The 20,535-nt window shown below is 42.1% G+C and overlaps 1 protein-coding gene across 2 annotated transcripts in view; it reads right to left on the bottom strand.

Annotated features, from left to right (window-relative positions):
- Positions 1-20,535, bottom strand: part of LOC128783005 (ubiquitin-associated protein 2-like) — a 194,013-nt gene that overhangs the window by 69,363 nt on the left and 104,115 nt on the right. Inside the window, exons 17-20 of one of the 2 annotated variants that reach the window (XM_053933583.1) lie at positions 12,250-12,316; positions 10,748-10,931; positions 9,418-9,509; positions 8,455-8,505 (exon numbers count right to left, since the gene is read on the bottom strand). In XM_053933583.1, the coding sequence (XP_053789558.1) occupies positions 8,455-8,505; positions 9,418-9,509; positions 10,748-10,931; positions 12,250-12,316 (394 nt within the window). The remainder of the gene's footprint in view (positions 1-8,454; positions 8,506-9,417; positions 9,510-10,747; positions 10,932-12,249; positions 12,317-20,535) is intronic. The other variant, XM_053933582.1, reaches the window with a different exon arrangement.

Here is a 20,535-nt window from a genome sequence, read left to right as displayed (position 1 = left end):
GCAATTATGAGTATGCCAATGATATGTAATTGCGATGTTGTGCAGGAGGACTTTTAAAATGTAACTGAAGGCTAAAGAAGATTGAGTGAGTTTTTGGCAGAGAGATCCCCCTCACTCCCAGCGCTGAATAAACAAATACCTGCTCTATAGCTGTCTGACTACAGAGTCTTATTTTCTTGCCCAGTTTTGGGCTTCACACTGTATGTTATCCACTAGTAATTCCCTTTTTTTTGTTCTGTTTTATGCCTGTGTAGTAAATAATCTCTTTAGAGTCTTAATGTCTGATAATTTTGTTTCTATTAAATAAATAATTCATTATATAATAAACCTAATCGGCCATTCTTAAAGAACTTGTGGACAAGAGTTAGTGTTGGGGGTGCTGGCCGCCCCAATAAGACTACTGTCTGCTGCCAGAGGCCTGGGCAAAAGGCAAGTACTTATCTAAACTCTCATATCTATTCATAACACCAGGTGAGGCCTGATGAACTTAACATCTCAACAGACTGGGAGTAGCACAGAAGATACACAAAAGATAAACACCTTCAACGGTCATCAAGGACCATTAACGGACCATCAACTCCAAACATCACCCCTGGTATGGTCGGAGACACCTCTTCTGGGAAAAGAGAGATAAGAATGAGGACCTAATTAGCATTGGAGGCAAAGAGATCTGTAGCCAATAGGAAACCAAATACTAAGAAGTATATAACTTGGAACCGATGACAATGAGCCAATTTCTGTGGGTTTTGACTGTATAAGTATCTGAAAAATCTAGTAAAATTTATGTGTCATGGAATGATTTTCTCTGCGCAACCCAGGCTATGTGTGGATGAAATTATTTCTGTTGCACATCCTGGCCAGAACAACATCCTGGCCAGAAATAACGTAATGCCTTGATTCTCTAACCCTAAAAATGTTGTTGGAGGGTTTCTGTTTTTCCTGCAGTTTTGGTGACAAGGGGACCTAGGTATGCCAAAACATCATGCATATGCCAGCACCCAAAGCATAGCACTCCCCAACACAACATTGCCTGACAAGACTGTCAAAAATAGGTTAGAAACTTGTAAAATAGTTGATAATTGTTAAGCATGTACTGTTAGTTTGGTTATTATATTGTAAAAGGGGTTAAAAGGGTAGTTATAAGAAATACGGTTCTCAACGTACCGTATTACACCTAAGTAAAGTGTACCACCTCCCCCAAGCGAAACAAGCCAGCCTGGACAGAACTGTAATGGGCCAATCAAGTACCTTAAACCTTCATGCAAATGAAGGATCCAAACAGAAACCAATCCAAAGGAACAACAAACAGGATAAAAAGGGGGCATCTGACCCAGTGACATCGGGGACATTGCTGCTCAAGAAAGAAAGAAGACCCAGCACCGGCGCTGCAGCATTCTTGATGGGAACGCTCCTGCTCGAACCACGGGCCCCCATGCTTCAGGCCTTTATTTATAATAAATGCTGAAATCACCTTTAGTACCAGGAGTGTGCTCCTGTTTTTAACAAAGACTATGGCTCCCAGCCTGTCAACACCACCACACACATTTTTCCTTCTCCAAAAGCTTTGATAAAACATATGATGTTAGAGATACATATTATAATATTGGTTTTTCAAAAATATTAAAATGGATTTTATATGTGTAGTGTTAAAGTAACTGTGTTATAAAGATATCGTTTTTATTTCTGTTGCCAATTAAGCTTAGTGAAATAGCTATGCTTGTGTTAAAATGTCTGCTTGGATGGGATAACATCTAATGAATATAGGATGAGGAAACTTGCTATAGATATGCCAACTATCAGCACTCACCGTCCGAAGACAGTGTGGACCAAGGCCCAAAAATTGGAGGTGATAAGAATGGACTAAAACCACAACCAAAGAATACGCATGCTCTAAAAAGGCGGACCCAGGGAGGAGTCATGCTAAACAATTCTTGGAACATGTAAACTAGTTTGGGGAAAAAGTTTACTATGCATAAGGGTCTATGAATATGCAACAGGCTGATGGAAGGGAAAAGGTATTTAAGGGGTATCCCCAAAGACAACAGTGTGCTCTTGGCTCAGTGCTGAGATGGGCCCAGCCGTAATAACCTTTGCTCTATGGTCCTTGCTTCTTATTGTCCTTTATGAAACTTTTAAAATTTTCACAGGAGAGTGAACATGTTTTCAATATGACAATAGCTCTCATAGAAGCAGAACGTGATCCTTGCTGTTGGAGGGGACCTTAAAACTTCAGCAAGTGAAACCACCACCTCCTTCTCCTCCTACTAGAGCCCTAACTAGATAAGTTGGTTCAGCTCCATCTCCAGAGGACTCTTGGATATCCCTCCTCTTGGGGCACAGGGGCTCCAGGCCATTTTAAATGCAAGAACTTTGGCTTACAAACAGTCTCATGGGGGGCATTTTCTTCTTTACTCCCTAGCCATCTCAGGCAAAAAGGTAGAGAAAGCACAATACTCCTGTTACAGGCACACACTCATTGGACCACAGCCAGGGACCCAATCCAGCAGGAGTAGGAGCAATATATATATCCGAAGGAAAAGCCTTTCTTATCCTCAAGAGCTTCAAACATAGGAGCTGGGGCAGCTGTATCCAGGAACACATCCAGCAATCAAGTGCCTACACCCAGAGCCACTTCCTCAGAAGCTGCCGCCTCCTCAGAAGCTGCCCCTGCAACCTCTGCAACCACCGCTTCCCCCCCCCCCACCCCAAGGCCCTCGGTGCAGAAGGGGGCTGCCCAGGCTCTTCCAAACAACATTTCACAACCCTTCCAAATGTGAAAAGATCAGCTAATACGAAAACAAAGGCAACACACAAGGGAAAGGAAAACAGACCAGAACCAACACCGGGTCATTACAGACAGAAAAGACTCAACCACTGCCCTGGGCAGCCCGTTCCAATACTTGACAACCCTTTCCATGAAGAAATTTTTCCCAATATCCAGTCTAAACCTCCATTGGTGCAACTTGAGGGCATTTCCTTTTGTCCTATCACTTGTTCCATGGGAGAAGACACTGTTAAAAAAGAGGACTGCAATATGATATTGGCTTTCACATTTATATATATTAGTTTTTGCACTGATCATTAGTATTCAGATACAATATCATGTATACCTTTATTTAGCTGTTTGTCAGTATAACAAAATCTATAACTTTAAGTATGTACTGCACAGTTTATAGAAATAGTAGTGGGGTGAATATGCTATAATATAGGCCTTGGCTGAACACTAGGTGTTAAAATACCTCTATGTAACCAAACAAATGGTGTAAAGTGATCATGTTGTTCCCCTTTCCCTTGACTGAATCCTCCAACTGATAAGATAACCTTGACACAAACCAGAGCACTGGAGGACAAGTAGAGTTAACTTTATGTTAAATTTCAGGAGGACATGTTAAATTTAAGGAGGACACACTAAATCCTTATCAGAGGATGTGAAACAGCAGGATGGAGGCACAAGAAGAAATAAAATATATTGACCTGACACACAAGATGTCATGCAGAGAAGTCGGAATGTGAAGAAGCCAAACAAAGGAGTTCCCAAAACATCAGAACGTTCCCAAGAATGTTTGAATAATATATGAAACACATGAATATGCATGTACCTCACTGTCTGTATGTACTGGTGTGTTCTTTGGCTGTTCCCTAGCAGCACCCAGGCACTGGACTTTTGTCTCTTTTTTTTTTTTTTAATCCCTTATTAAACTTTACAAAAATTCTTTATCTTGAACTCCATTCTCTCCTGAGCTTCCTTTTCTCCAGGCTAAACAACCCCAGCTCCTTCAGCCACTCCTCCTAAGACTAGCCATAACTGCACTAAGAAATCTACACTCCTGAGTAGCATTTTCAGAATGCTTTATTTGCTGGGTTATAAAATAAATTTGCCTGAGTTTGAGACAGGTGTTCAGGCTGTGCAGCTGGACAGGGTTTTGCCTAGGACATCCCTGTATTTACCTTTGACTATCTCACTCTGGCTGTCCCCAGACTCCATGTTGTGAAAAATGCGCATTTTATGATTGGCTCTTCGCAAATATTAAATTGAATACTATATGTATTATGGAGGGTTATTTTGTAATACTGTATTAATCCTTTTTAAGTAGTGTGTTAAATATAGTTTTAGGTTACAACATAACGTTAAAATAGAAACTCTGTGATGTAAGATATTTTTTACTAGCTCAAGAAAAGGGATAAGATAATCAAGAAACTCTTTGCACAGAGACAACAGCAACAAGAAATCTAAAGAGTTACAGCCTCCTTATCAGAAAAGACAAACATTCTTCCACCTTCTCTCCATCTTTATGGAACCACCAGGATTAAGGGGAAGAAGTTGACAAAAACCAGAAAAGTTCTTAATTTGCAAGGAATGTATGCATCATGTATGAGATATATGAATATGCAACAGGCTATTGCTTTTAAGGGTTATTCCTTTGTTCACAAGGCATGTTTTTGGCAGCTTAGTGCCCAAAAACATCCGGACATCTGTAATTCTTTGCTTTTTATTGTCTCATAGTGTCCTAATCCTCATTATCCAAATTTGTATTACTCTAATTTTATTACTATTTTAATAACTATTTTATTATTAATAAATTTTTAAAATTTTTAAAAACAAGTGATTGACATTTTTCACAACATGAAGGACCTGGTTCTGACTTCAACCTTTATCTATGGCATTCATCCAGTGATACTTCTTTTCAGATTACTGCTCGTTGCTCCATTTCTGCATCTAGCGATACAGTGAATCACTAAATCCGGTGACTTTTCTCAGTAACATACTACCAAACGTTCTCTTCAAGATCCTTATCCTAGTTTTCTGAAAACAAAATTATTTACCTTTCTGCAATCTAGGCTGAGACTCTATGAATCTAACTCTCAGCTTCACTCATGCCATTTACATTCTCGATCCAGGTAGAGAAGAAAACTTCATTTACTCTCCCTCCTGCAGCTCACCTGCATTTGTTGCCATGATGCACATGCAAAGATCTCCACCTATGAGTGTTGGAAAACATACCAGTTTAAAAATTTTTGTATTACTTTAGTCAAGGGGTTTTGTTTGCCTTTGCCCCGGGAAAAAGAATTTTAAGTTTCTTTCCAGGGCATTGTTGCACCAGGTGAGGTCTGGCGAACTCAACATATCAACAGATTGGGAATAACCCAAAAGACAAAGGGCCATCAGTGGCCATCTACGAACATCTACCCTCAGATGCCACCTCTGGCAGAGTTGGAGACAGCTGGTCTGGAAAGAACTGATAAAAAAAATCGAAGAATGAATATCTAATTAGTATCGGAGGCGAGGAGATTCAGATCCAATGGGAAACTGAAAACTGGGGGTTGCTCAACTCTGGACCAGTGAACTTTAAAACAGTGTATCACTATGAGTTTTGACTATAAAGTTTGGGAGAAAATCCTGCAAAAACATGTGTCATGGAATGATTCTCTCTGCACATCTGGCCTATGTGTGGATGAGAGGATTTCTGTGGTACATCCTGGCCATAATAAAGTAATGACTCTCTAAAATTAAAAATGTTGTTTGAGGTTATTTGTTTTTCCTGCAGTTTTGGTGCTATGAGCACCTCCAAAACCTGTCAGATGCACCTACTGGCTGCCAATTTGTTTACTTGCTGGTCAATCCTACCTCTTGGTAAAAGAAAACATTGACACACAGACTTCAACTAGCTTTGACAAGATGTCATACCCTCCCTATAACAATTAAAATTTTCTCAACTCAAAAGCAGAGCACATTTGCTTCTATTTGTAAATTGACAGTTTCACTGTAGCAATTTATACGACCTAGAAAATTGGATGATTAAAAAAACAGCATATAGAACATAGAGATAAGATCTCAGTCACTATCAAATGTATTAATTTGTGTTGCATGCTATATATGTATAATTCGTGCAGTTGGGGTTGCATGTAATAAGTTGTAGTTATAGATGTTATACACTGTAGCCACAAAATGTTTTAGAGTTACTGGAAAAACCAAGGCAAAAGGAAATTCGCAGATTAAGTTGCCAGGCACCAAATTAGCATTTAAAAAGCCCTAGCCAGCAGAAAACAATGACCGCAAAGAGCTGGCTATTAGGTCACACCCAAGCGAATCACAGGCAGGTGGTGTGGAGGCTGGTACTCAGACTCAATACCAGGAGGGAAGACAAGGAGGGGGACATCTGGACTCATCACTGGCTGATGATCTGCTGCTCGGAAGACATCAGTGGCCAAAATGCCTTCTCTGTGAGAGAAGACTGCATGAATATGCAGCTTGCCACAATGACTTATAGCCAAAAGCGGAATAAAAAGTATAAAAACCCTCTGCAGAAATACAGTGGAGTGCAAAAACTTGGAGGTACTGACTCTGTCGGGCTCCGTTTTGCACCCAGAGCTGCTCTGTAGACTGTGGGCTGACCCAACCGAGCTGCAGTTGGGGAAATTCGAACTCTAAATTGTTACGCAATCGCAAAATAAATTTATGCTATTAATTAATTCAAATTGGCTTGTCTCTATTTACAATAATTTGGTGACCCCGACGTGATCTGAATTTGGGAACCCAGGGTAACCCCTTCTCCGTGTGGAAGGCGCCCCGCTGACTCAATGGCCTGCCGGAGTTGGAGAACCCACGGGACCAATCAGATCCCGAACTAAGCCAAAACCACAGTCAGGAGGATAAAAGGTGGGCCCAAAAAAAAGCTCTCAGGAATATCAGAGTAAGGCCTGATAAGATCAGGCATCCGAGCCGCAGTGTAAAGCTTTCATCTGTAAAAACTGAAGTGCACTGAATAATCCGCATAAGAAAACAATCGGTGAGTACCACGTGATTGGGTGGTGTGATTTCATGTGTGTGAGACGTGATTTTTTCATTGTGCAAGAGCGGACCCGGCGACCGCATTTCCATGATCCCGCAAGGGGTCTGGTCGGGCAAAGGGGAAGCGAATGTGTTGTGATTGCATGTGTATGAGACATGATTTTATCACGAAGCGTTAGTGGTCCCAGCGACCGCATTTCCACAATCCCGTGAGGGGTCCGGTCAGGCAAAGGGGAAGCGAATGTGTTGTGATTGTGAGGGTGACACATGTAAAACCTGAAAAACTCAGGAAGGGTTTTCAGAGTGCAATCACGGGAGATCCAGAAGGGAAAGGGATGCTCTCTAGGTCTTAGAGAGCTAGGTAAGCCCTTTTGGGTCTGGAGGGCTCACGGAAGAGTCCTGGATAAAATTGAGAGCTCTGCTGCTAGCTGAAACCCCATGGACCAGTCCCGGTGTGGCTACTAGGCTGGCAGCACCAGGCCTAACCGTAGAGCACCCAGGGCCACTGCTGGATTGAGGGGTCCGATACCCTAAGACATCCAGAGGTTCTGCTGGGTTGAGGGGGCGGGCAAATAAAGGAAAAACATCCAAAGGTTACAAGCGGCTCCTTACTGGGAGCTCATAACAGGTAAGAAAAAGGGTCTGGTTTTTTTTCTCTTTCTCATTTCTCCCTTTCCGAGAATGGGGCAAGCGGGAAGTATCCCTCAGGGAAAAACCTCAGGGGGATCAGAGGGAAGACGAGGGCATGGTGTGCCAGAGATTCCAAGGGACAGTCTACTAGGATGGATATTGGAATCTTGGGAGGACTTCCACGAACAAAAGGGAAAATCCAAGGAAAAGATGATACATTATTGCATCAAGGTATGGGGAGGTATGAGCATCAAACCAGGTATGTTCTGGCCCATGTTCGGGACCTTTGATAGACATATCTGGAAGGCTTTGTACCGGTGTCTAGATGGTAAGTGACCCAATGAAGAAAAGGATTATGCCAAACTTTGGGGTCGTAACAGCGCACGTTTATTCCCGTTTGAAAGCCATTGGGGAACCAAGGCTCAGGGAAAAGCGTGGGAACCCCTAGATAACCTTCCTTCCCCATACATACTCCCAAATGCCCAGCCGGGGCAAGGCCAGATCCCCGTACCTGTACCCTTAGCACCTCCACAGCAACCAGAGACAACGCAAATGTCTCCGTCATTTGCATTGCCAGCGTCTTGTGCACCGAGACAAGCTTCGAGCTTACAGCAACCACAGGGCTCCCTCTTACCCCTTCCCCCACCACAATCAATGGGGTATCGGGAGCAGGGATCCTCCCCTGGGGGGGAAGTGGTCCCCCCGCAAGTTGAACCCGGTCCAGGACAAGGAGAGAAAGTGACGACAAAGCTGGTGCAAGTAAACCAAATCTCTTCCCTTTGAGAGAGGTGCCAACTGCTCTGCACTGACTCTGTCGGGCTCCGTTTTGCACCCAGAGCTGCTCTGTAGACTGTGGGCTGACCCAACCGAGCTGCGGTTGGGGGAAATTCGAACTCTAAATTGTTACGTGATCGCAAAATAAATTTATACTATTAATTAATTCAGATTGGCTTGTCTCTATTTACAACATTGCAAAAATGATCAACACTGGAGATAACTTGTTTAAAACTAAATAAAGCAAGTAATTTACTTACCATTGGCAGCCTGGATTGAAGCATCTGGAGATCATCATAACCATAAATCTGCTTAAAGACAGATAAAAAATAAAACATTATAACACATTTCTCTGATGATGATCAATTTGGGGCTCTGTTTAAACAGTTTGGCCTAGGCCCAGTCTATTTTAGAGATGTACAGATATATGTCACATTTTGCCATCATGGTGCACTGTAGCATTTTAAGGCTAGTAGAGCAAAGCTTAAAATGGCTTTTCACTCTGATGTTGTTTCCTTGTGACAGCAGTCCTCTGAGAATATTACTGTCTCATGTTTAATATGGTTTTCGCAGATGCATCATTCATCAAATCGTTTAAAATCTACAGGGCATTCAGAATTGGGAGTAAGAGCAACAGCCTTCTTTGCTGTAATAATTACTTCTGAAAATTGCAGGATTTAAGATTTGATGACTAGACGACAAAGCAACCTATAGTATCCCCTCACATTCAGTGTAATATAGAAGAATTATTGGAATTAAGATTCTGATTCAAAAAACAGATAACCAAAAATATGTTCATCCTGGTCAGACACCAAAAAAGTTACATGCAATCTATTAAAGTATGACAGACCGGATACATGGCACATTTCAACCATTACTATGCACTATTACTATTACATTACTATGTAATACTATCTACTCCAGTAATACAAACCTAAATGGATCTAATTTTATTCAAAGGGCCTAAAACCTGATAACGCAGAAAACCATAGCAACGTGTATGTTTACCTACAACAGCAGCCAGATCAGGTCTGTACCAACACTTATACAGTTTACTATCAACAGTAAACCCTCACTGAATACATTTAACATTCTTCAGCATTTGGAACAAGAATTCCAGGTGCAACATGTGCCAACAGAAATGCATTGGCATAGACAACAGTAGGTCTGGAGGGCTCACTTGCACCAAGGCTTAATCAATCAAGGACAAACAAATTGCTTACTGGGTAGGCAGGCAGAAGTCCTCCAGGTCCCACAATATACTGGTTATGCAACAAGGGTGATACACCTTGAGGCAGATTTGGGGGAGCTTTGCCTGTAGAATTAAAATACAGGCACTTTAACAAGTCTTTAGAAAAGAAAAGGCTTCACCACTGAGACAAGATAGCTGATAAGTCCTGGCAGCTGCACTGTCTTAGTTTGTAAAAGCAGAACTACACAGAAGAATTTTGTGCTCTTGATGAAAATGCTCAAAATAGCCTGGAGAGTTTAACCATGCCTCAAGGAAGGGAAACCATAGGCTACTTAAGACTGAAAAGAGTCCCATCAGACAATAGTCTAATTTTGTTATTTACTCTGTCCAAGAGAATTACAATAATTACTGGAATATCTCCATTCCTTGGTCCTCTCCTGAAGGCAAAATTCAGGCATTGTTTTCAGTCTAAGAGCAAATTATCTCCTTTAATTTTCTGCTCTGTCAACACATTGCCCCTTATCACCAGCAATAGACTGGAAAGCACTAAATGTTGACAGCATACTTTTTGTGGGTGACTTACTGCACCTGGGGATAGCAAAGAGGAAATTTAAATGGTTTCAATTGCCTACATGAAGCAGAGCTAGGAAGCAGAAAAGTAAAAAAAAATCACTTTGACCAGTCATCAGACACTTTATTTACAAGCTATGTAAATGAGAAATTCTTCTGTAAGTAAGTCTCATCTCAATATTTAAATAATTCACTTCCCTCCCTAGGATTTCCTTTTAGCAGTTCAGGCTGATTAGAAAGAGAATTTAGTATTGCTTTCATTTCAGTGCAAGAAGCCTCCCAACCTTCCCTCTTTCTGAAGTGCTATTTTCTGTGTAATGACCCAGACATCAGACACTTTTTTCCTTTCACTAGATGTGGCAATAGGGAAGTGGCATATGATAATGAGGACACGACAGTATATTTTGACACTGCCAAATAAATTCAAGTCACAGAGAAGACTGAAATTAAAGCTAATGTGAACTCACAGCAAAGAGCTGATTATAACCTGGAATACAAACAGGGTCAATCTCCTAGTCCAAAACTTCCAAAGTCAGAATTACTCTGGTTTCTATTTACAAAGCTCTTTGGGGATGGAATATGCTACATACATGCCACATAATGTCTTAAAAAGTATCTCAAATACACAAACCCAGGAAATTTTCTTTTATAACCCAGAAAATAAAGCATGCTGAAAATGCTAGTCAAGAGTGTGGATTTCTTAGCATAGCTATAGCTGGCAAGATGCTCAACTGACAGCCCTGCTGATCGAAGTCCTTTGTCTCTCCACACAAACTGTTAATATTGCAAACCTGAAGACATTAAGGGAGCTGCTCGTGGGGTAGCAGACACACTGGTAACACTCAGGCCAAGGCTAGCTGTAGTGTTCATACTGCTTGCCATGCTGACAACTGAAGAGGTGGTGCTAGTGGCTGAGGTTGAAGCAGCTGAAAAAGTTGAAGGCTGAAGTGAAGTTGTGTTCTCAACACTAGTGTGCTAGAAAGGAGACAAAAAGATTGAGGATCACAGAGCAAATGAGGCAAAGTGAAAGATGTGGGGCGGGGGAGGGAACAAAACTAAAAATCAAACCAAACAATCTTTTAAGCAACAGCAGCACATGTAAAAATAATGCATTATCTATGTATCAGGCAAGCAATTAAGTTGCATGCTTGTGATTTCTAAGTATTCAAAGAAAATTATTACATGACAAATTCAAACTGCTATATCATCACAAAATTATACCACAATAACTCAAATGTCACTCCCTTGCATTATTTCTTGCCCTTTTTGCTTGTATATTCCTTTAAACTAGTATTTGTTATGTTAAATAAACTATATTCTTCCAAAAGACAATATTTGTTTTCAAAATACAGAACACTGCTATTGTGATTTCCTCAGTGCATTTATGGAATTTAAAAGATTAAAACTGCAGTGCCCCACAACAGAGTCAATGTGGTAAACTGAAACACAAACAAAATGTATTACAGGAACACATGAGGATAAAGGAGTTTCTGGTTTGAATCCAGCACAATACAGTGCTTTAACTGTAAGCTGATCACACCTGCAAAACAGCATCATCAACACACAGAAACCAAAAAGAACTCTGACAACAAAAAAGGAGTACATTTTGATAAGTGTGATTTTTAAGTTACATATACAACAGGGGTGGAGCATTACAACCCAAAATTTAAGCATAAAGAAAAGCAGTAACCTATCTGCACACCCCAACTGGGATTGTACAGACAGAACAAGGCAGTATCTCTCTGACTTTCATTTGTGCAACCTCATCTAGAGCACTGTGTTCACTACCATTTGCCTTGTTATTTCTAATGCATTAAATACACAGGTGACAACAATGTCACATGGTAAACTCTAAAATCATCTGTCCTGAAGCATTTGTCATGACTTGTACCACTCTATCACCTGCACTTTGCCAGCTAATCTCTCCAGTGGAGACTGTAAAGAGTCCATATTTTAGAGCAGTTTCAGACAGCCACATCTAAGGTTTTATTTGTTTTTTAAACACATTTGTTATAAGAAATTCTTTCTATATTCCATCCCCCCTTGCTGGCACAAAAATTTCCTCTACAGTTGTGTGACTGGCAAGTCTCTGTAACAGCTAGCCCTATCTAGTACAAATCACAAGTGGTAAAGACTTTTTTTATCACTAGAGAGCTGGCAGTCCTCCTTCCCTGAGATAAAGCTCTTGTTTTGGTTATTAGCATACTGGAACACACTGAACTAAGAGAGGGTCTTAATCACCAGATAAACTGACTATATGCCAAATATCTGTGGAAATGCAAATAGGACTTACCACATGTGATGTGCTTGAAGACAACACTGAGGCAGGGGAGAGGCTGCTCTGATGATTGGAAAGGGAGCTAAAAAGGAATTGCAAAGAGTTAAGGTTATAGATGAGTAATATAATAGTTGGCTCTCACAATTAAGAGATAGATACTATGCAGATGTTAAAATGTACAGTGATGTTATTGTAATGTGTCCTCCCATAGTCCTCTTTCTCTTCCCCCTTGTAGTAGCCTCAGCAGTCAGGGCATTTAGAGAAGGCCGGCTTATTACCAAGAGGCACAGCGTAACAACACCTGACCTCCAATTAAGATATAAGAAGGTAATCTTCACCAATGAACAGCAGAGAAGGAGTTGACTGACAAAACTTTGTGAGGGGCTATGGATATAAAAGGCAGAGCATACATTTTGTAGATGAACACGTGGCTGATAGTTATGGTGGCTCCCAGTGCTGTAATTTTTCCTTATATAGTCCTTTTGTTGTATTTTTTTTGTTAAAGTTTAATAAACTTTTAAAATTTTAAAAATGAGCAGTCGTTTCTCACAGTTAATAAAATTATTTTTTCCCAAAACATTTTAAATATATATCTATGTATATACACACATACATATATACAGAGTAGGTAGTAGAATATTAGTTAAAGAATAAAAATTGTAGCTATGTGTATACACGTATACACACAGTAGGATAATAAAGAAAAAATTGTCTGTAGAAATGTGTATATATATACACACACATCTCCCTGCATTTTCCCTTTAACTAATATCCTACTATGGTTTAATGAAAAAAATGAAGTACAGAAACAACTATTACTAACAAGAAACATCTAAACCACCATTCATTTATATTTATCAAATTACTATATTTTTAGAAAAACAACTGCTAGTTCAGGAATTATGTAGCAATGACTCTAAGACATGTAAAGTCCAAAACGAGAAGAACGCTCACAGAAACACATGGCTTGTTTCTCATTCTTTCCATAAGCAACTGCTGCTGCTTGCCATAGGGCACAAGTATTAATTAGGTGAGATAGTGCTTTGGTTTGAGTCATTATGGTATTTCTCATATAACCTGCATAACATTAGTTCAACCAATTAGAACTGCAGGGTATTTGCCCCATAACTCTACCAAAAGCCTCAAGAAACTATCAAAAGACAGGGCTCAAAAAAAAACCCCAACAAATGAAGAGCATCTGTGAAAGCCCAAAAGTTAGCCATACTGCTACAGAATCTGTCAATTTAATCAAGGCCAATTAATACCACTACACCCTACCAAAACTGATTTCCTCTTTGAAAAGATGAAACAGAACTATTAGTTCGGTTTTATACATACACTGTAAAATATGAAAATAAAGAATCCCCTGATGAAAAACATTTGCAATAGTTTTGCTTTGGAAAGCAACTCTGCTTTAGCACCATCTTTTTTTCCTAACTGACCAGGCCTGTGAACTATTGGCACTAACAGCAGCACTGACATACATCTGTAATCCAAAGATCTCCCTGAAAAGTGACTGAAATGGTTTTTTTAAACATTTACACTAACAGAAGTTATACCTTACATTCAACGTCAAGAACATAACTTACAGCACAATAAGCAAATTGAACACTGACAAAGCAAAGATATAAAAACTAAGTATTGTTTGGTGCTCAAAAAAACCCTCCTTATTTGAAATCAGAAGCAAGAGAGATCCTAACCAAAGCAAATATTTTAGTGTTCTCTATGGAAATAGTCACAAGAAAATACAGTAGTTCTCATAGCAAAGTTGCAGGCTAAATTATATGCCCTAATTAAAGGGCAAACACTTCTGGAAGCTCTTTTGAGGTACGGGACCAGAATAAATATTGGCAGTTCCATAGATTAATTTTACTTTGACGTTTTAAAACTGTTCTCTGCCTGCAGAAATTAAAATGACACCACTTCAAGCAGCAAGGAAAAAAAACAGTTCAGTCTTACATACATTTTTAAACCACTCCCTTGCCCACTCCCCCAGCTCTTCTAAAAGCCTTAATTCACTATCTGACCTAAGGCAGAGAGAGACAAGAGACACCAGCACAACCAAGCCAGACATGCTAGGAATTCAAGAATCATCTTGCATGGTGCTTTGTGAAATGAACAGGGCTAATGCCTTTATTAATGTTCAGCTCTTTATTAAAAAGAACAGCTGGGCAGGGGGCCCGACATGGAGCTCGCCCCCGCTGTTGTAGCTTTCCCAGGTGGCCGAAAGGGAAGGAGGCGTGCAGAGTCTGTCGCTGAAGTCCAGAGCAGCAGCTGTCCCCTCTTCTTTCCTTGTGGCACACTGGTAGTCGAAGGGTGAGGAGACATGCAGAGTCTGTTGCTGAAGTCCAGAACAACAGCTGTCCTCTCTCCTGCCCTTGTGGCAGCACCAAGGAAGTTCTGTCTTTCCGTCTCTGCTTCCCACAGCCTAATCTAGTCTAGTCTTTTTTAGGTGATGGTGATGGGTAAAAGTCAATCAGGGGATGTATTTCCCTCTTCCTCGGCTAGGGCATTTGTCTAGCCCCCTCTACTGTGTTTAGTTCTTTATTTAGGGGTGTCTTTATCCCCTAAAAATACTCCCATGATCCCAAGGGTTTTTTTTATTTGCATTTTAGTCCCAGAATGTCAGCGTGGTGGGGGAGGCAGGTTATCTCCAGGTAGTTTAGAGAAAACAAACAGAGCAATTAGCTAATTAACATTTCAATATCAGTACTCAGCTAGAGCCAGCAGCCATTCCAGTGTTGCCATGGGAACTAGGAAGGCCCTGCCCGCGTCTCTGGGGAACACCTGGGAACTTTGTTCATTACAAATCCCTCTTCTCTTTCTTTGATCGGGCTTAAGCCCACATCAACTTACAGTCTTTGGCTTTTGAGGGCTAACTTCTTTTGGCATTTGTATGCTTTTACTTATGTCTGATGGTAATTCTCCCACTCTTTAGAAACCAAGTCTTAATAATATTCTAATTAGAAATTTTTCAGTTAACTCCTTTGGGTAAACGACACTTAGTCTTATTAAACAATTACAAAGTACTTAAACCTTTACTATGGCACTTAAACTCAGAAACAGTTATTAACATCTTACTGCATATCAGTCTCTAGCAAGTCTTTTTTAAAGTTAATTTTAAGACCTCTGGTCTCTTAATTACTGTCCATGCACAAGAGCAGGCAGGTGACACTGTTGGGTCTGGTCTGGCGTCTGGGGGTGGCACTGGTCCTTTGACTCTGGTGACATGGGTTCAGCCTTTTTCTTGGGTTCACACCGCAGTGTGTGTGGTAACACCTGGAAAGGTCCTTCGAATTTGGGGGTTAATGGAGTGGTGGTGTTCCAGGACTTTATCAACACCCAATCCCCGGGACTGATGTTGTGGGCATTGGTGTCCAGAGGGGAAGTTTGGGGGGGATACCCCTTCTTTCTGAGGCCTTCTAGGGATTTTCCTATGACCTCTAAATATTTCTGAGTTGCTGCCTCCCCTTCCAGATAATCTGCTGTACTGAAAGGGGTGATTAAAAAAAGGGAGTCTAAACATCATTTTATAGGGAGACCCCTATGTTGGACCGAGGTCTTGTTCTGATGTGCAAGAGAGCGAGAGGTAAACACCTGAGCCAATTCATCTTTGTCTTTTCAATTAATTTGGTTAACACATTTTTAAGAGTTCTATTCATCCTTTCTACTCTTCCAGAGCTTTGAGGATGCCATGGGGTGTGTAATCCTCCACCTTATCCCCAGGGCTTTTGTTACCTGATGTAAAGTTTGAGTGACAAAATGTGGACCTCGGTCCAAGTCAATGCTTTTGACTAGCCTATATCAAGATATGATGTTTTCTAAGATTATTCTTGCAACTTCCTGTGCGGTTTCCTTTTTGGTTGGGAAAGCCTCTACCCAGTGAGTGAGGTGATCTACGATCACTAGTAAATGTTTGTACCCCTGCACAGAGGGCATTTCAGTGAAATCTACTTGTATGTTTTGAAAAGGTCTCAAAGCAAGTTTTCCTCCCCCACGTGCTGTTTTTCTCATTACCTTTTGGTCAGTTTTCAGGCAAATCGCACACACTCTTGTGACTGCCTTCGCCAGATCATATACTCCAAGACATAAATTTTCCCGTAAAAAGTGGTCGCACAAACCTTGGATTCCCCAGTGGGTTAATTCATGTAACTCTACTAGCACTCTTTGAGCTAGGGCTTTATTTAGGAACTTACGCCCATCAGGAGTTAACCATTCTCCTTGTTCCCCTTGATGTAATTCTAGTTCTTTTATTAATTTTAATTCTTTTTTTTACTGAACCTTGCCTCTTCTTTTCTTTCTCCACTTGGTCCTACTTCCATTCTAAAAGCTTTTACTGGATTTCTTGAGTCTAAGGCTGCTTCTTTAGCTATCTGATCTGCTAATCGGTTTCCCTTTTCTTCATGGGTGTGTCCTTTCTGATGTCCCTTTATATGCACCACAGCTATCTCTGCGGGCTTTTGTAAGGATTCTAATACTAGTTTTATCAGTTTCTCATGTACCAGGTTCTTCCCTTTGGAGTTTAGGTTGCCACACTCCTCCCAAATTTTTCCGAAGTTATGGATGATCCCAAACGCATATTGCGAGTCTGTGTAAATAGTTCCTTGGTCTCCCTCTAACAGGTCTAATTCTCTTTTCAAAGCATAGACTTCGCAACACTGGGCTGACCAGTTTGAGGGCAGTTTCCCTTTTTCTGCGACTTTCATGTCTTCCCCTTCTATGACAGCATATCCTGAGGCTCTTTTCCCTCCTACTACTCTTGAGGACCCATTTATAAAAAGGGATCTCCCATATGGTGGGGGTACATCTAAATTCTCTTTCACTTTGGTCTGCAAATTTATGAGTTTAACACAATCATGTTCTAGATCAGCCAGGGGTTCTCCGGCAAGAAACTGTGCAGGGTTTAGACATTTGGAGGTGACTAACTCTAAGTCACCTGTGTTCATTAAGATGATCTCATACTTCAATATTTTAGAGTCAATCAGCCACTGCTGAGCTTTCTGGCTTAGTAATGTTTTGAGATCGTAGGGGGTGTGGACTTTAATTTTCCCTTGAAGGATCACCTTTTGGGCTTCTTCTATCAGGATAGCTGCTGCTGCGATTACTTGCAGGCAAGTTGGCCATCCTCTGGCTACTGGGTCTAGTAATTTTGAGAGGTAGGCTATTGGCTTTTTATGTCTTCCCCACTTAAATGCACTCTTAGAGCTTCTTTGAGCAACTCATTCATGTTTTTGTTTTTGGGGGTTTTTTTGGGGTTTTTTTTGCCAGTCCTCCACCTTTTCTAGCTTCTGTCTAATATCGGGCCAGGATTTGGTGACAAACTGGACCTTCAAGAGAACTTGACCCTCTGGGCTATCTGGGTCTATATTTGAATATAACTGGAAATTTCGTTTTGGTCGGTTAAGCTAAATTGCTGGGGTCTCATCCTTCTCCTGCGTACCATCAAAGGCCAATTTTGTGTTGCTTCCCCTAGGGATAGACCCTTTGATCCCTCTTATCATGAGGGACCTATAGTCTCTCATGTTTTGCCTTCCTTCTTCTTGGCTGGGACTCAAGTTGGGGTCCACGAAGGGCATCCCCTGGTCCCCTGGGGGCCCCAGTCTACCCTTTCTTTCCCATATCTTCACCCCTGCCGCTCGGATCATCTGGACTTCTCACAGAGAGAACAGAATGCTTAGAATAGAGCTCAGCTCCCCCCAGGTACAAATACTCGGCCCTAGAAATTGGTCCAACTGGCTAGATAGTCTAATGGGGTCTTCCACTAAATTTCCTAGCTCTTTCCTAAATCCCCGGACTTCAGAAGATGTCAAAGATGCATCCACAAACTTAACTCCCCTAGCTGCTCCACCCATAGGAACTTCTCTAAGGGGGAAGAGCCCCTTCACCCTTGGTGCTTTGGATCGGGTGCCACAATATGGCCCTTTTTCCAAGACACCAGGCAGGGAAATAGTAGTGGAGACAGACATTGGAGGCCAGGGGGCATGCCAGGTAGTGAACCAACACAGGGCAAGGGTGGCCTCAGCTCCCAAGTGGGAGTAGGCAAGGAAACTCTAGCTGGAGAAGGGGAAGAGGGAGTTGAGGAGATGGTTGAGGAAACTGGGGTAAGGGACGATGGAACGATGTCACTGTTGAGCAGGACGGGAACAGAAGGACTCCAAGTTAGAAGGCAAAGAGAATGAACTAATTAATTTCAAATGCACCGCTCTATATATAGAGAACATCGTGCAGACTAATTTCATTGGTCTTAGAGTAAAAACATCTCACACACCATTGGTGTGCAGTGAATGATGCACGGTGGTAGAACATATCTATAAACAATGTGAACAAAAAGATAGATTAGAGAATTATTTACATTCTTTCCCAACTGTTTCCCAGGCTCTCGCCTGGTTAGAAAAACCTCTCTCTTTCTCTCTGACTGAACTGAGAATATCCATAGAACAGAGGTGGAAAAACGGGGGAAAGGAATCAGAGACTCAATAGGAGGGGCTGAAGGACCGACTGGGGAAACTGTTGAAGAGGTAACAGGAGCAGAAGGGGGCAGGCAATCGAGGGGGTCCCATTCCTTTATTTTTCTAGTCTCTCCCTCTCTATTCTCTTTGTCTTCCTCTCTATTTCTTTGTAACTTGCATATTCTCACAGTCTCATTATTTATAGAATTCTCCAGCCAGCAAGCTGCATAAGATAGTTGTTCTGTATCAAGGTCCTCGCGGGTTTTTTTAGGTGTTGGTTTAACTGATTACACATCTATTGATCTCGGGTTCCAGACTATGGCCACTCCCCCTGTAATTCTAACTTCGGCCATACTTCTGTAATATATCATCTTACTCTTGTCTAGATGCTTTGTGGTCTCCCAAGAATCCCATTGGTCTAACAATTGCCCCAAGCGGCTGTTAGGGGGAATTCTCTTTGTTTTCTCTTTGGAAGGATCTGCTCCTTTACTACAACCTCTTCCTATTTTCAGGCATCAAAAAGAAAAGAAAAAAATATATCATAAATGGTGCCTCTATCTAAAATGGAACATATTGACAAGCAACTAAAGCTCATCTGGTCCCTTCCCACAACTTAGCATTTGAATCTCTTGACTGAACTTAATTTCTTTTAACTAAACTCCCACGCTTGGTACTACCCTCTCGACACTTTACACTGTCTCTTGGCCAGGACAATCACTAGTCACACTCACATCTATTGTCTTCTGTTCTCTTGCTCTTCAGCCTAAGTTTTGGACTTCTTGCTGGACTTTCTAGGCTTGGACCCCTGCTAAGTCTTGCCCAAACTCTCACTTGGTCTTTTGCCCAACCTTCTTACTAGGCTTGGGAAGCTTGGTCTCCCTGCCGAGGTAAGGTCGAACGTCCTGCCCGGCCTTACACTCGAACTCTGGCTAAGCCCCCTTGCCTGACTCTCCTGCTAGGCTTAGGAAGCTTGGTCTCCCTGCTGAGGTAAGGTCAAACATCCTGCCGAGCCTTACACTCGAACTCCGGCCAAGCCCCCTTGCCTGACTCTCCTAGTAGGCTTAACTTGCTTGCCTTCCTGCCGTTCTGCTTACTCGGGTTCATGCCTGCTCTGCCAGGGACATCCTGCCCTGCCTTCCAGGGACATTCCCCTACCTGCTCTGCCGGAGACCGCCGGCCCTGCCTGCCAGGGACATCCCACCTGCCCTGTTATCCCGTCCTGCCTGTTGGGGACATGCTCTCTGCTTGGCGGGACTTGTTGCTCCTGCCTGCTAGGACATCCTGCCGCATCTGCCAGGGACATCCCACCTGCCCTGCTGGGGACATTCTCCTTGCCCTGATTGGCAGGGACTTACTTTACCCCTAGGGGACCTCCACATGCTCGGAGGAGGGCCTGCTTTACTTCTAAGGAGAAGCCTCAGTCACCCCTCTATTCCATTCGCTTCCCCCCATTCCCGGCCGGCCCCTTTGCAGGAGTCTGTAAACACGGTACTAGCATGTCCCTCTCACTTCGGGGGTTCGCGCTGCTGGCCCCCGTCTCACTCACTCACTCACTCGCTCGCTCGTCTCCCGGGTTTTCTTACCAATCCAACACTCCTCTGCATTGCTCCTCCATGTTGCTCATCTCACGCTGATCCTAGGGTCCGTATGTAGCCAGCAAATACCGAGGGTCCCTTGAAGCAGGTGGTCGAGCTGTCCAGCTGTCCGGGGGTCCTCTTCGGGCGTGGCTATCCCTGACGAGCCCCCAACTGAAATGAACAGGGCTAATGCCTTTATTAATGTTCAGCTATTTATTAAAAAGAACAGCCGGGCAGGGGGCCCGACATGGAGCTTGCCCCCGCTGTTGTAGCTT

The sequence above is a fragment of the Vidua chalybeata genome (assembly GCF_026979565.1).
Source record: "Vidua chalybeata isolate OUT-0048 chromosome W unlocalized genomic scaffold, bVidCha1 merged haplotype SUPER_W_unloc_6, whole genome shotgun sequence".
NCBI lineage: Eukaryota > Metazoa > Chordata > Aves > Passeriformes > Viduidae > Vidua > Vidua chalybeata.
Note: the sequence above shows the minus strand (reverse complement) of the source record. Positions and strands in the feature narration are given on the sequence as shown.